Below are 15,891 nucleotides of genomic sequence, written 5' to 3' on the forward strand. Positions count from 1 at the left end.
GTGAGCCCAGAGTTTTGTTTAGACAACTGCATGTATAATGGTATCATTTATTTAAATAAAGTAACAAAAGTATAAGAGCAATTTTAGAAGGTATCATGTTCAATTATTTTTGAGTATTTTGAACTCGAGATCCCTATGGTATATGCACATGAAGATGCCCAGTAGGAAAACAAATAGATGGGCTGGTGTTCAGAAAAGAGCTCAGGGATAAAGATACACATCTGGCAATATTTAACATCTAGGTCATAACTAAAATCAGGAGAATAGTTGAGATTATTCATGGGGCAGGTATAGAGTGAGATGAAAGGGGGATGAGATTGAAACACTGAAGAAAACCCAGTATCTAGGGATGGGTAGCAGAGCATTCCTCAAACCAGAATAAAAAAGGAATGAAGTAGGAAGAAAAGTGCATATTCAAAACAAAGGAAACTATGATATAACAAAGGGAATTATCAATATCAGATACTGCAGACAAGTCAAAGTAAAAACTTGAAAGGGGATGATGGGGTTACTTATCAAAGAAGTTCTTGTTCATGTAATCAAGAGCAATTTCATTGGCTTAGATTGGGAAAGAATCCATATTACAGAATGTTAAAGAGAAAGAGAGGTGGGAAATGAGCATATAGACACTTTTGATAAACATTTAGCTGAAAAGGGGAATAAATAGAGAGTGATATGTATAGAAGTTGTAGAGTTGATGTGGATTTTTGTGTGTTTATTATATCTCTTTAAAATTTCAGAATGGGAGAGATTTGAGGATGTTGTAACACCCGTAGGAGAGTGTCAGCAGAGAGGGTTGACATTTTTGGGGAGGGGGAAAAGGGCAGTTAATTGAAATGGGTGTTTGAGGAAGAGAAGATGACCCATAGAGCAGCAGTGGAAGGATTAGCCTATAACAGGACAAGTATTAGGACACTGTCCCACTGTTGCCAGGAAGAGGAGGAAAGGTGGTGGGATTCGATTCTAGTTCACAGGCTGAGAGGCAAGAGCTTGGAGTTTCTGTCTGATAGGTTTTTTTCAATAGTTTTTTTTTTAAAGATTTCATTTATTTATTTGACAGAGAGAGAGACAGTGAGAGAGGGAACACAAGCAGGGGGAGTGGGGGAGGGAGAAGCAGGCTTCCTGCTGAGCAGGGAGCCAGATGCAGGGCTTGATCCCAGGACCCTGGGATCGTGACCTGAGCCGAAGGCAGATGCTTAACGACTGAGCCACCCAGGCGCCCCAGGTTTTCAATAGTTTTAGTGAAAGAGACAGCAAAATTCGCTAATGAGTATGAAACAAGAAGCAGTAGAATAGAGGGTTTGAGGAAAGGGTTTGCAGTAGCTCCATGGACAACTGGAGAGTGAAATTCCCAGGGAGAAATAAGGCATTTGCCAAGGAGTGTTGAGGGTCCAGTTTAATTTTGATATCTTGACTTTTTTAGTGGCACTAAACTAGCAAAGGGAAGCATACCCCATGTGATTCATTTCAGCGGGACTCAGCAGCTTTGGTGTAAGAACAAAGGGGGCAGAGTGTTGGCTCACACTGGGTTTTGCCAGATGGGTGTGATGAAAAGGAAATCAGATAGTCGGAGAGACTGGTAAGAGAGTGGTGGAGTGTGGGACCTGGGATTGAAGCTAAATAGAAAAGAGACTAAAGACAGAAGGAAGTGGATCGTAGGGAAAAAGCAGAGGAGACACAGACTGAGAGATCCAGATGAAGTCAAAGGCCAGGTAAAAGACAGATCTCTGAGTTAGAAGGCTGCAAAAATTGGAGACTGTATTTAAAAAGTAGGATTATTGTGTGTGTATGTTCGTGTGTGTGTGTGTGTGTGTGTGTGTGTGTGTGTATTTTCCAATTTGTTTTTTACAGGTGGAACAGTTTTGCTGGATAATGAGATTCTGGCTTGGGAGGGAGTGACTGAAATAGAATGGAAGCTGAAGCCCTTTGATTTGAGGAAGTCAAGATGCTTTGAATGAGGGTGCTGGATGGGTTATCTACAAGGGTACCGAAATCTCTCCAGTTGATGGCAGGCCTTGCAATGAAGCGCAGGTCTAGAAACTAGCGTTCCGATACTTTAGTGAATAATGGAAAGTGACAGAGAGGTTGGAGGTTGACAGCATTAAGGTATGAGGAAGGCAATCCAGATGAGGGTGGAGCAGTAATGAGCTGGATGCCACAGTTGGGACTGAAGAGGTTGCCAATCCCACCTTCCAAACCTGGATACTTGGGCTATGTAGTACCTTGAGAGAGCACCCTGTGAGAGAGATAGAGGGAGAACAGTTTTTGGAAGAAAAAAATTAGTTTTTAAGTTAAGACAAGTAGTTGGAAAAAGCCTCCTGTAATGAAAGGAAAGATGCAGGAAAGATCATTGTCAGGTATCAAGGGTTCCAGAGGACACAGTAGGAAGGGCTCAGGTGGTGAGCATGTGTGTAGGAGGTGGGCTGATGGGAGAAGAAAAAAATGCTCAGTAAATATGGTGGCTGAGGCAGACATGGATAGGAGGGCAGGTGTCCCACATTCTCAGGGCCCTTTGCCCATAGCAGAGAGCAGAGGAGCCTCAGTCTTAACGTCTGTACTGGTGTTTTTCAGCTCTTCCAAATGCCAAGTCCTCCTACTTTTCCCCTGCATCTCAGCCCACACGGACCAGTCGTTATGAGGGTATGCCAGATCAGCGGGATGGTTGCAAACCCTGTAGGCCCATGGTTAGCAAGGACCTGTGCGCTCTAGGTAAGCATCTTTCCAGGGACTTTTTCTCACCCATGTTTGTCTCTCACCTGTGTAGAACTGGACAGACCCCATGCTCTTGGTCATAGACTAAAGAAGAAATGCATGTTTCTCCAAAAGGCCTCTCCTCAGATGGCAAGGGCTCATTCTCCCCCCAATAGGACCAACTTTGAAACTCATTGTACCGATGAGATGGGCCTCAGTTCTCTTCTCTGATCTGTGGGACTGAAGAACTAATCTTCCACGCTCTACTTCCTTTGGCTTTCTCTAGCTAGGAGGCAATCTGTTTGAAAAGTGTCAGGCAGAGGGTGAGATTTGTCCAGTCTCTATGTTTGCCGGGGTCAGCCTTAGATTAGTCTATGGTATAGGACCCTGAAACGTAGCCAGCAGAGTCTGGGTCAAGCCCTGGTTAAACGTTGCTATCTCAGCAGGCTGGGGGCCTCCCTCTGCGGAACTCTGCTGCCACCCTGTTTGGGCCACCTGCTGCACTGGTCAGCCTTTTACAAGTTGGGTTTGAAAACAGATCTTCCCGATGCTGGCTAATGACTTCTGTTCTGTCACCAAAGGGTATTCTTGGTCATTACCTTGTGTTCCAAACAGCTGGGCTTCTCATATACATGACAAATTGAGTCAAAGTACATTTGGCACCAAGAAGTACCTTTTCGACTAAAATGGGCTTAAAGGCAACTTCTTTCTAGTCTCCGATCTTTGTAGCAAGAGTTTGTGGTATACAGTTGTTTAATCGTTTAAACATCTTATTTGCCATTTACCCTCTACTTATTCATTCTCTTTAGGTTGCTAGTTAAAGAGAGGGCTTCAAGGTCTCAGGTGGAGTCAGATCTCTGTCTTCCCAATTACTGTGGGGTTTTAGGTAAATAAGTCACTTTCCAGAGGCTTAGCTCCCTCAGCTGCACAACTACTCACCTTACAGGGTTATCATGAGAAAATTCTTAATGTTAGTCACAGAGTAGCTTCTTGCTTTTTGTTAGTTCCCTAGGCCTTCCCAACTTAGAATATTCCAGCTTCAACCTTTCTCTCTTATGAATCCTCTTACCAGAGTAGAGAGAAAAATTACCCAGGAGTGTTAACCTTCTGGTTCTTGTGAACTAATTAGCAATTGCTTCTTTTTTTTTTTCCCCCTTTAAATTCTTTTATTGTTATGTTAATCACCATACATTACATCATTAGTTTTTGATGTAGTGTTCCATGATTCATTGTTTGTTCATAAACCCAGTGCTCCATGCAGAATGTGCCCTCTTTAATACCCATCACCAGGCTAACCCATCACCCCACCCCCTCCCCTCTAGAACCCTTAGTTTTTCAGAGTCCATAGTCTCTCATGGTTCATCTCCCCCTCCGATTTCCCCCCCTTCATTCTTCCCCTCCTGCTATCTTCTTCTTATTCTTTTTTTTTTAACATATAATGTATTATTTGTTTCAGAGGTACAGGTCTGTGATTCAACAGTCTTACACAATTCACAGCGCTCACCATAGCACATACCCTCCCCAATGTCTATCACCCAGCCACCCCATCCCTCCCACCCCCCACCACTCTAGCAACCCTCAGTTTGTTTTCTGAGATTAAAGAATTCCTCATATCAGTGAGGTCATATGATACATGTCTTTCTCTGATTGACTTATTTCGCTCAGCATAATACCCTCCAGTTCCATCCACGTCGTTGCAAATGGCAAGATCTCATTCCTTTTGATGGCTGCATAATATTCCATTGTGTATATATACCACTTCTTCTTTATCCATTCATCTGTCGATGGACATCTTGGCTCTTTCCATAGTGTGGCTATTGTGGACATTGCTGCTGTAAGCATCGGGGTGCACATACCCCTTCGGATCCCTACATTTGTATCTTTGGGGTAAATACCCAGTAGTGCAATTGCTGGATCATATGGTAGCTTTATTTTCAATGTTTTGAGGAACCTCCTTACTGTCTTCCAGGGTGGCTGCACCAGCTTGCATTCCCACCAAGGGTGTAGGAGGGTTCCCCTTTCTCCACATCCCAGCCAACATCTGTCGTTTCCTGACTTGTTAATTTTAGCCATTCTGACTGGTGTGAGATAATATTTCATTGAGGTTTCGATTTGGATTTCCCTGATGCTAAGCGATGTTGAGCACTTTTTCATGTGTCTGTTGGCCATTTGGATGTCTTCTTTGGAAAAGTATCTGTTCATGTCTTCTGCCATTTCTTGATTGGATCATTTGTTCTTTGGGTGTTGAGTTTAAGAAGTTCTTTATAGATTTTGGATACTAGCCCTTTATCTGATATGTCATTTGCAAATATCTTCTTCTATTCTGTTGGTTGTCTTTCGGTTTTGTTGACTGTTTCTTTTGCTGTGCAAAAGCTTTTTATCTTGAAAAGGTCACAATAGTTCATTTTTGCCCTTGCTTCCCTTGCATTTGGCGATGTTTCTAGGAAGAAGTTGCTGCAGCTGAGGTTGAAGAAGTTGTTGCCTGTGTTCTCCTTTAGGATTTTGATGGACTCCTGTCTCACATTGAGGTCTTTCAACCATTTTGAGTCTATTTTTGTGTGTGGAATAAGGAAATGGTCCAGTTTCATGCTTCTGCATGTGGCTGTCCAATTTTCCCAACACCATTTGTTGAAGAGATGTCTTTTTTCCACTGGACATTCTTTCCTGCTTTGTTGAAGATTAGTTGACCATAGAGTTGAGGGTCCATTTCTGGGCTCTCTATTCTGTTCCATTGATCTATGTGTCTGTTTTTGTGCCAGTACCATACTGTCTTGAGGATGACAGCTTTGTAATAGAGCTGGAAGTCCGGAATTGTGATGCCGCCAGTTTTGCTTTTCTTTTTCGACATTCCTCTGGCTCTTCAGGGTCTTTTCTGGTTCCATACAAATTTTAGGATTATTTGTTCCATTTCTTTGAAAAAAGTAGATGGTATTTTGACAGGGATTGCACTGAATGTGTAGATTGCTCTAGGTAGCATTGACATCTTCACAATATTTGTTCTTCCAATCCATGAGCATGGAACGTTTTTCCATTTCTTTGTGTCTTCCTCAATTTCCTTCATGAGTCTTTTATAGTTTTCTGAGTACAGAACCTTTGCCTCTTTGGTTAGATTTATTCCTAGGTATCTTATGGTTTTGGGTGCAATTGTAAATGGGATCAACTCCTTAATTTCTCTCTCTTCTGTCTTGTTGGTGTATAGGAATGCCACTGATTTCTGTGCACTGATTTTATACCCTGCCACTTTATTGAATTCCTGTATGAGTTCTAGCAGTTGTGGGGTGGAGTCTTTTGGGTTTTCCACATAAAGTATCATATCATCTGCAAAGAGTGAGAGTTTGACTTCTTCTTTGCCGATTTGGATGCCTTTGATTTCTTTTTGTTGTCTGATTGCTGTGGCTAGGACTGCTAATACTATGTTGAATTGCAGTGGTGATAGTGGACGTTCCTGTCGTGTTCCTGACCTCAGGGGGAAAGCTCTCAGTTTTTCCCCATTGAGAATGATATTCGCTGTAGGTTTTTCATAGATGGCTTTTATGATATTGAGGTAGGTACCCTCTATGCGTAAACTCTGGAGAGTTTTGATCAAGAAAGGATGTTGTACTTTGTCAAATGCTTTTTCTGCATCTCTTGAGAGGATCATATGGTTCTTGTTCTTTCTTTTATTAATGTATTGTATCATATTGAGTGATTTGCAGATGTTGAACCAACCTTGCAGCCCAGGGATAAATCCCACTTGGTCGTGGTGAATAATCCTTTTAATGTACTGTTGGATCCTATTGGCTAGTATTTTGGTGAGAATTTTTGCATCCATGTTCATCAAGCATATTCGTCTGTATTTCTCCTTTTTGATGGGGTCTTTGTCTGGTTTTGGGATCAAGGTAATGGTGGCCTCATAAAACGAGATTGGAAGTTTTCCTTCCATTTCTATTTTTTTGGAACAGTTTCAGAAGAATAGGTATAAATTCTTCTTTAAATGTTTGGTATAATTCCCCTGGGAAGACATCTGGCCCTGGGCTTTTGTTTGTTGGGAGAGTTTTGATGACTGCTTCAATTTCCTTAGTGGCTATAGGTCTGTTCAGGTTTTCTATCTCTTCCAGATTCAGTTTTGGTAGTTGATACATCTCTAGGAATTCATCCATTTCTTCCAGGTTATCTAATTTGCTGACATGTAGTTGCTGATAATATGTTCTTATAATTGTTTGTATTTCTTTGGTGTTGGTTGTGATCTCTCCTCTTTCATTCATGATTTTGTTGATTTGGGTCCTTTCTCTTTTCTTTTGGATAAGTCTGGCCAGGGCTTTATCAATCTTGTTAATTCTTTCAAAGAACCAGCTCCTAGTTTCGTTGATCTGTTCTACCGTTCTTTTGGTTTCTAGTTCATTGATTTCTGCTCTGCTCTTGATTATTTCTCTTCTCCTGCTGGGTTGAGGCTTTATTTGCTGTTCTTTCTCCAGCTCCTTTAGGTGTAGGGTTAGGTTGTGTATTTGAGACCTTTCTTGTTTCTTGAGAAAGGCTTGTTATGGCTATATACTTTCCTCTCAGGACTGCCTTTGCTGCATCCCAAAGATTTTGAAGAGTTGTGTTTTCATTTTCATTGGTTTCCATGACTTTTTTTAATTCTTTAATTTCCTGGTTGACCCATTCATTCTTTAGTAGGATGCTCTTTAGCCTCCATGTATTTGAGTTCTTTCCAACTTTCCTCTTGTGATTGAGTTCTAGTTTCAAAGCATTGTGGTCTGAAAATATGCAGGGAATGATCCCAATCTTTTGGTACCGGTTGAGACCTGATTTGTGACCTAGGATGTGATCTACCCTGGAGAATGTTCCAAGGGCACTAGAGAAGAATGTGTATTCTGTTGCTTTGGGATGCAATGTTCTGAATATATCTATGAAGTCCATTTGGTCCAGTGTGTCATTTAAAGTCTTCATTTCCTTGTTGATCTTTTGCTTATATGATCTGTCCATTTCAGTGAATGGGGTGTTAAAGCCCCCCACTATTACTGTCTTATTGTCAATGTGTTTCTTTGCTTTTGTTATTAATTGGTTTATATAATTGACTGCTCCCATGTGAGGGGCATAGATATTTACAATTGTTAGATCTTCTTGTTGGATAGACCTTTTTAAGTAGGCGATAGTGTCCTTCCTCATCTCTTATTACAGGATTTGGTTTAAAATCTAATTTGTCTGATATAAGGATTGCCACCCCAGCTTTCTTTTGGTGTCCATTAGCATGGTAAATGGTTTTCCACCCCCTCACTTTCAATCAGGGGGTGTCTTTGGGTCTAAAATGAGTCTCTTGCAGACAGCATATCGATAGGTCTTGTTTTTTAATCCAATCTGATAGCCTGTGTCTTTTGATTGGGGCATTGAACCCATTTACCTTCAGGGTAACTATTGAAAGGTATGAATTTAGTGCCATTGTATTGCCTGTAAGGTGACTGTGACTGTATATTGTCTGTGTTCCTTTCTGGTCTATGCTGCTTTTAGGCTCTCTCTTTGCCTAGAGGACCTTTTTCAATATTTCTTGTAGGGCTGGTTTCGTGTTTGCAAATTCCTTTAGTTTTTGTTTGTCCTGGAGGGTTTTTATCTCTCCTCCTATTTTCAGTGACAGCCTAGCTTGATATAATATTCTTGGCTCCATATTTTTCTCATTAGTGCTCTGAATATATCATGCCAGTGTTTTCTGGCCTGTCAGGTCTCTGTGGATAGGTCTGTTGCCAATCTTGTTTCCACCTTTGTAGCTTACAGATCTCTTCTCCTGAGCTGCTTTCAGGATTTTCTCTTTGTCTCTGAGACTTGTAAGTTTTACTATTAGACGTCAGGGTGTTGACCTATTTTTATTGATTTTGGGAGGGGTTCTCTGTGCCTCCTGGATTTTGATGCCTTTTTCCTTCCCCACATTAGGGAAGTTCTCTGCTATTATTTGCTCCAGTATACCTTCTGCCCCTCTCTCTCCCTCTTCTGGGATTCCAATTATTCTAATGTTGTTTCATCTTGCGGTATCACTTATCTCTGGAATTCTGCCCTCGTGATCCAGTAGTTGTTTATGTCTCTTTTTCTCAGCTTCTTTATTTTCTATCATTTGGTCTTCTATATCACTAATTCTCTCTTCTGCCTCATTTATTCTAGCAGTTAGAGCCTCCATTTTTTATTGCACCTCATTAATAGCCTTTTTGATTTCGACTTGGTTAGATTTTAGTTCTTTTATTTCTCCAGAAAGGATTTCTCTCGTAACTTTCATGCTTTTTTCATGCTCAGCTAGTATCTTTAAAATCATCATTCTGAACTCTAGTTCCGACATCTTACTAATGTCCATATTGATTAGGTCCCTGGAAGTCGGTACTGCCTCTTGTTCTTTTTGTTGAGGTGATTTTTTTCCATCCTTCATTTTGTCCAGAAGAGAATAGTAGAATGAGAGAACAAAATACTAACAGGGTAACAACGTCCCCAGAATATATACTCTATAAACAAATCAGAAAAGACCTGAAACCGGGGAAAAGAAAGGGAAAGAAGAAAAAAGAAAAAAAGAAAAAGATAAAAACAAACAAAAACAAAACAAAACAAAAAACAGAATATGATCAAATATGATCAGGCTGGTGCATAGATCAGTGCCATACACTAGATTTTGGGCTTATTTTGGTCTGTTAGAATAAAGTGCCTCCCAAAATTTAAAAAAAAAAAAACTTATATATGTACAAAAATAAGGGTTAATATGATGAAGGGTTGGACTATGACTGTAAAGATGAAAATTATAAAAGATTTTATAAAAGGAATTGATAAGATAAGAAGTTGATTGAAAAAAGAAAGAAGAGGATTTAAAAAGAAAAAAAAAGGGAGAGAATGTGATCAGGCGGGAGAGTAGAACAAAGCCATACACTAGAGATTTAGGGTATATTTTGATCTGTTAGAAGAAACTGTATACCAAAAATTTTAAAAAGAGAACAACTTATATGTATATTTACCAAAAATAAGGGTAACTACTATGAAGGGATAGAATATGATCTAAAAAAGATAAATAAAAAAGACTTTTTAAAAAAGGGATTGATAAGATATTGGTTAAAAAAGGGAAAAAACAATTAAAAAAAAAGACAGTTAAAAAAATTAACATTGAAAGACTAAAGAATCATGGAAAAAAAGCCATGAATTCTATGTGCAGTATTCCCCTAGCGCTCGAGTTCTGCCGTTCTCATTGATCAGTATACTTGGTCTTGGCTTGCTGGCTGTTCTCGCTGATCTTCTGGGGGAGGGGCCTGTTGCCGTGGTTCCCAAATGTCTTTGCTGGAGGCGGAATTGCCCTGCCCTTGTGAGTCCGGGCTAAGTAATCTGCTCCGGTTTGCTCTCGGGAGCTTTTGTTCCCTGCAAGCTCTGGTACAGCTTTGGAGGACGAGAGTGAAAATGGTGGCCTCCCAGTCTCCATCCCGGAGGAGCTGAGAACTCGGGGCCCCGCTCCTCAGTGCGCCCCCAGAGAAAAGCAGTCAATCACTCCCATCTCGCCGGTCTCCAGCTGCATTCCGTGCTCACCTGGCCTGTGACCGAGCATTTCTCTCTCTGGCACCCGACCCCGTGTGGAGTCTCCAAACCCAGCAGATCCCTGCGGTGCACTCCTGCTCTGCTCCTCCCAGGGGAGGAAGGGGAGTGTCCCCAGATCTGCCTCTTGTTACGTCCCTGCTGGAGGAGCAGTGGCCCGACTGGGCCGCGGATCACAGTTTATGGCAACCCCGAGCTGAGAGCCCACGCCTCGGCTCCGTCTCTGCAGCCGGCTTCCCCGCTCCGATACCTGGGAGCTCTGCCGCACTCAGGCACCCCCGGTCTTTCTGTGACCCCGAGGGTCCTGAGACCACACTGTCCCGCGAGGGTTCCACCCCCCCACTTAGCCACTGGAGTGACGTCCCTCAGCGGAGCCGGCTTCTAAAAGTTCTGATTTTGTGCTCCGCGGCTCTAGCACTTGCCAGAAGTAGCTGACAGAGGCCCCCTCCCCCGCTGTCTATCCTCCCGAATATCGCCTCGGATTCACTTCTCCGCACGTCCTACCTTCCAGTAAGTGGTCGCTTTACTGTTCAGAGTTGTTGCTATTCTTTTCTTCGATCTCCAGTTGAGTTTGTATGTGTTCAGAATGTTTTGATCCCTATTCAGCTGAATTCCTGGGACCAGACGAAATCCAGGTCTACTCCTCCGCAGTCTTGCTCCATCCCCTAGCAACTACTTCTTATAGGGAGCCAACAAAGGGTCTTGTAGGTAGTTTGCATTCTTCCTCATGCATTAGGCATTATTGGCTCCAATTTACAGAGAAAGCCGAGATTCCCTTTGGTTATATAACTATTGTGTTTTCAGAGTTAGCCAAAGTGAGATTCAGACGTAGACTGTTGAAATTCAGGGCCTTAGACTTTTTTTCCCATTAGAGTAGAATTGTTTTTCTAGTTATGGTTTTTTTTGAGTGCTAATTTCTATGTTGCTCTAAGTACATCATCCTATATGATGGAGGGCCAGATGTGAGATACTTTCTGTGTGGTCTTTAAGTACTTGTCAAGCCACTGGGATTAGATACTAGACTACTCTCTGAGGTACATTGCCAAGTGCCTCCTTTACATGTGCTTTCTTTTGAAATTTTTTAAAATTAAAATTCAAGCTGTATTGGTCTAGAATTCTTTAATATATGTCAAGTTTTCAGGCCCATTAAATAGGAATAAAACTTTAAGCAGCATTATCATTTTTTTATTGCTAAAATTTTCTCTTTTTTTATTATGTTATGTTAATCACCATACATTGCATCATTAGTTTTTGATGTAGTGTTCTATGATTCATTGTTTGTGCATAACACCCAGTGCTCCACGCAGAACGTGCCCTCTTTAATACCCATCACCGGGCTAACCCATCCCCCTACCCCCCTCCCCTCTAGAACCCTCAGTTTGTTTTTCAGAGTCCATCGTCTCTCATGGTTTGTCTCCCCCTCCGATTCCCCCCTTCATTCTTCCCCTCCTGCTGTCTTTTGTTTTTTTTTTTTAACATATATTGTATTATTTGTTTCAGAGGTACAGATCTGTGATTCAACAGTCTTGCACACTTCACAGTGCTCACCATAGCACATACCCTCCCCAATGTCTATCACCCAGCCACCCCATCCCTCCCACCCCCCCACCACTCCAGCAACCCTCAGTTTGTTTCCGGAGCTTAAGAATTCCTCGTATCAGTGAGGTCATATGATACATGTCTTTCTCTGATTGACTTATTTCACTCAGCATAACACCCTCCAGTTCCATCCACGTCGTTGCAAATGGCAAGATCTCATTCCTTTTGATGGCTGCATAATATTCCATTGTATATACAGACCACATCTTCTTTATCCATTCATCTGTCGATGGACATCTGGGCTCTTTCCACAGTTTGGCTATCGTGGACATTGCTTCTTACTGCTAAATTTTTAAGTGCAGCTCCCCTATAGTTAGTGTTCCACTCAGGTGGCCTACATTGTCACAGAGAAAACAGAGGAAGGACTAAGCAGGCGTCATGGTAGGATCTGCTTCACTCTGCACTCTTGCGATAGCCTGTCTGTGAAGTCAGATCTGTGTTTCTCAGGTATGCTAAGGGGTCAGTAGCTCCATAATTTCTCATCCTCTCTTTCTTTCTTCCCCAAAGTCTTTGGAGATAATCATCTTGTGCAGCTGATTTCCCTCCAGAATGCAGATGGTTCCTGGTATCTGGATGAAAATCTGGCTGGGATCCTAGGTAAAAGTTTGGAAGACTTACTGGCTGCAGTCCCTGTCAAGGTAAGAGTCAGAGAAGAAAAAAGGAGGCTGCATGTTTTTGAGGGGTTGGGGTCAGTAACGAGATATGGGTGAATCATTATTTATCTGAGAAAGGAGAATAGAGGAGGCCATAAGCTAAATTAATTTCTAATAAACGGAGGTTGAAGGTTTTTCTTGGTATGTTAGAGCAGGAAGAACAAGGAACTAATAACCTAGTTGGTGGGAGTTGATGGATGACAAAGGGAAAGCAAGCATCCTCTCTCACTTTATATTCCCTGCCCATCATCTAATATTTTTTGAGCAATTACTCTATGCCAGACACTGTGCTAAGCACTTAACATCTACTTATTTATTCATCACCATAATTAAGTAAGGTAAATCCTATTCATATTGTTGTTTATAGAGAAGTATAATAATGTGTCTGAGGTTAGCCAGCCAATCTGTGGCAGAGCTGGATTAAATTCTAGAACTGTCTTCAGGACCCACATTGCTTCTCTTCAAAACAAAGGATGTGGTCCACAAATTAGCAAAATTTTACTGAAGTCAGGTTAGGGGAAGTATTAATAAGGATGACCTAGTTATTTCGAATGTGTTTGAGTACACTGACAAGGACAGATTACATTCCACAATCTCAAGGCAACTAACCAAATCTTCTAATTGAGAAATTGTTAAATAAGGACAAAATGCCAAAAACCTGAAAGATGGGTGCCATTCTGAATTTTCAAAATGTGAAAGGTTAGTTAAATAAACCTCAGAGACCCTGTAACTGCATCATCCACTACAGTATCCACTAGTCATGTGGCTCTTGAGCACTTGAAATATGGCTAATGCAAATGAGAAGCCAAATTCTTAAGTGAATTAAAATGTGCTATAATTGTGAAACACATGCTGATTTCACTTGTGTGAAAACTTAATGTAAAAAAAAGGAATGTAAATATTCTCAATAATTATTTTTGTATTGATTGCATGTTAAAATGATATTTTGAATATATTAGGTTAAGTACAACATATTAGTAAAATAATTGTAACTGTTTATTTTTATATTTTTACATGTGGCTACTAGGACATTTAAGATTATATGTGTGTTTAGCATTATATGTCTGTTGATAAATACTGTTCTAGAACAAATAATTAAAAGGATAATTTATCAACAAGTGGAAGAAGATACAAGAATCATGACATTCTAACTTGGTTTCATTGGGAAACCAATGACAGGTCAGATTAACATTTCCTTCTTTGATAATGGTAAAAGGGCCAATAAATCCAGGGAGTCAGGAACCCTGGTGTACCTGAATTTCAGTAAGGAATTTGAATTTTTTAGATGATGAGTGTAGGGACTGAGAACACATTCATTTAAAATTCATTTCACTGAAACTTAAAACAGATTCTTAGAGCCACCTGGCTCTGAATTCTCTGGAGGTTTATATTTTCAATGAAGATTCAGATCCCATGCTTTCCTGTTTGTAAATTTGCCAAAACTGGGAGATGGAGTATTGAGAAAATGGAGATCCCAAAAGACCTTGAACAATGAAAGACTTGCAATATTTTGTGAAAAAAATATACAACTTAATAGGAATCAAAATACTGTTTTTGGTTCTAAATCCTCAACTATATAAGTAGAGATTAGAAGCAAAATGACTTAAGAACTGTTGCACATGGAGATTTGAGGTAACCGCCAACTTCAGGGGTACCAGTAGATGTGATACATGATCAGTGGAAGGCAACAGGTTGTCAGAAGAGCTGTGCATGTTACATATTTTGGGCTGTGGTCATAGAAATTCATTAGTACACTGACCTCCAGATATGACTATTTAAGGAGATATATATATATTTTTAACATGTAATGTATTATTTGTTTCAGAGGTACAGGTCTGTGATTCAACAGTCTTGCACAATTCACAGCGCTCACCATAGCACATACCCTACCCAATGTCTATCACCCAGCCACCACATCCCTCCCACCCCCCACCACTCCAGTAACCCTCAGTTTGTTTCCTGAGATTAAGAATTCCTCATATCAGTGAGGTCATATGATACATGTCTTTCTCTGATTGACTTATTTCGCTCAGCCTAACACTCTTTAAGGAGATATATTTTAAAAACCACTCTGATGTTTGTTTCTAGACTAGATTAAGCATGGGGATTCTTACTGCTTTGACATGAACAGTCCTCTTAAAGAAAAATTAAAGGAATTGGGAATTTTTAAAAAGATTTATTTATTTATTTATTTATTTATTTATTTGGTGGGGAGAGAGAGGGAGAACACACATGCTTGCGTGCCCTAGCTCAAGCTGGGGGTGGGATGGGGCAGAGGGAGAGGGAGAAGCAGACACCTTGCTGAGCAGGGAGCCCGATGTGGGGTTCGATCCCAGAACCCTGCGATCATGACCTGAGCCAGAGGCAGATGCTTAATCTACTGAGCCACCCAGGTGCCCTGGGAATTGAGATTTTTTTTTGAAGATTTTATTTATTTATTTGACAGAGACAGCGAGAGAAGGAACACAAGCAGGGGGAGTGGGAGAGGGAGAAGCAGGCTTCCCGGCTGAGCAGGGAGCCCGATGTGGGGCTCTGTCCGAGGACCCTGGGATCATGACTTGGGCCGAAGGCAGATGCTTAACCAACTGAGCCACCAGGCACCCCAGGAATTGAGAATTTTGATTGAAACAGGATTCCTCAGAGAAGACTTGATAGCTCTTTCCAAAGTTTAAAGGTCGTGATATAAAAGAGCAATTTCTCTTGATCTGTTGACTCTAAAAACTAAAGTTGGGACCATAGGTGAAAACTCACGGGAGACCGTTTTCCGTTCTGTGGCAGAGACTCTCTCTTAAGTGACATGAGCAGGAGGACTCGAATCAGAATATTGGGCCTCCAGTCCCAACTGTGTCATTTGTTAGAAGGCTAACTTTGGGCAAATCATTTCACTTTCGTGTGAATCAGTTTTCTCTCTTAAAAATGTCATTATTGATAATTCCTCTTGTTTTGTTTGGCAAAGATTCAAATGAAAATACATTATGAAATACAAAGCAATTATGCACGTGTTTCTCTTCTCATAGCTTCGTCATCCTTGCTGGGGTTGTTGTAGGAGCTTTGAGCACTGTCCTGATGGTTATGCTGGATTTGAAAACTTAAGACTTTTCTACCTTAAGACTCGGGATTATTGCCCTGACATTCAGGGCCTGGCATTATACACAGGTCATGACATTTAAGAGCAGGTTGGGCCAAAGTGAGTGAGGAGGGAGCGGAGCTGTTTGCATCCCCTTGAGGGGCTTCCAGCTCCGACTTGGAGGCTTCAGGGAAGTCTCTGTCTATTGTACAGGATGCAAATTCCTCAAGCTGGGCCACAGTCCTGGCAGTGGTCTGGCTGCATTCCAATGCTAAGCAGATGAAGGGTGAGTGGGAACTTCTGGAAAAGAAGGCCAGAACCTGGATTCACATCCATGCAGGTAGGAGTTCAACG

General features: G+C 41.3%; 1 protein-coding gene across 6 annotated transcripts in view; it reads left to right on the forward strand.

The window, feature by feature from the left end:
* Positions 1–15,891, forward strand: part of VWA5A (von Willebrand factor A domain containing 5A) — a 51,369-nt gene that overhangs the window by 19,575 nt on the left and 15,903 nt on the right. For 5 of the 6 annotated variants that reach the window (XM_027580697.1, XM_027580696.1, XM_027580699.2 and 2 more), the window contains 3 exons: positions 2,572–2,709; positions 12,325–12,455; positions 15,751–15,877. In XM_027580697.1, the coding sequence (XP_027436498.1) occupies positions 2,572–2,709; positions 12,325–12,455; positions 15,751–15,877 (396 nt within the window). The remainder of the gene's footprint in view (positions 1–2,571; positions 2,710–12,324; positions 12,456–15,750; positions 15,878–15,891) is intronic. The other variant, XM_027580700.2, reaches the window with a different exon arrangement.

Source organism: Zalophus californianus, chromosome 11 (assembly GCF_009762305.2).
Source record: "Zalophus californianus isolate mZalCal1 chromosome 11, mZalCal1.pri.v2, whole genome shotgun sequence".
NCBI lineage: Eukaryota > Metazoa > Chordata > Mammalia > Carnivora > Otariidae > Zalophus > Zalophus californianus.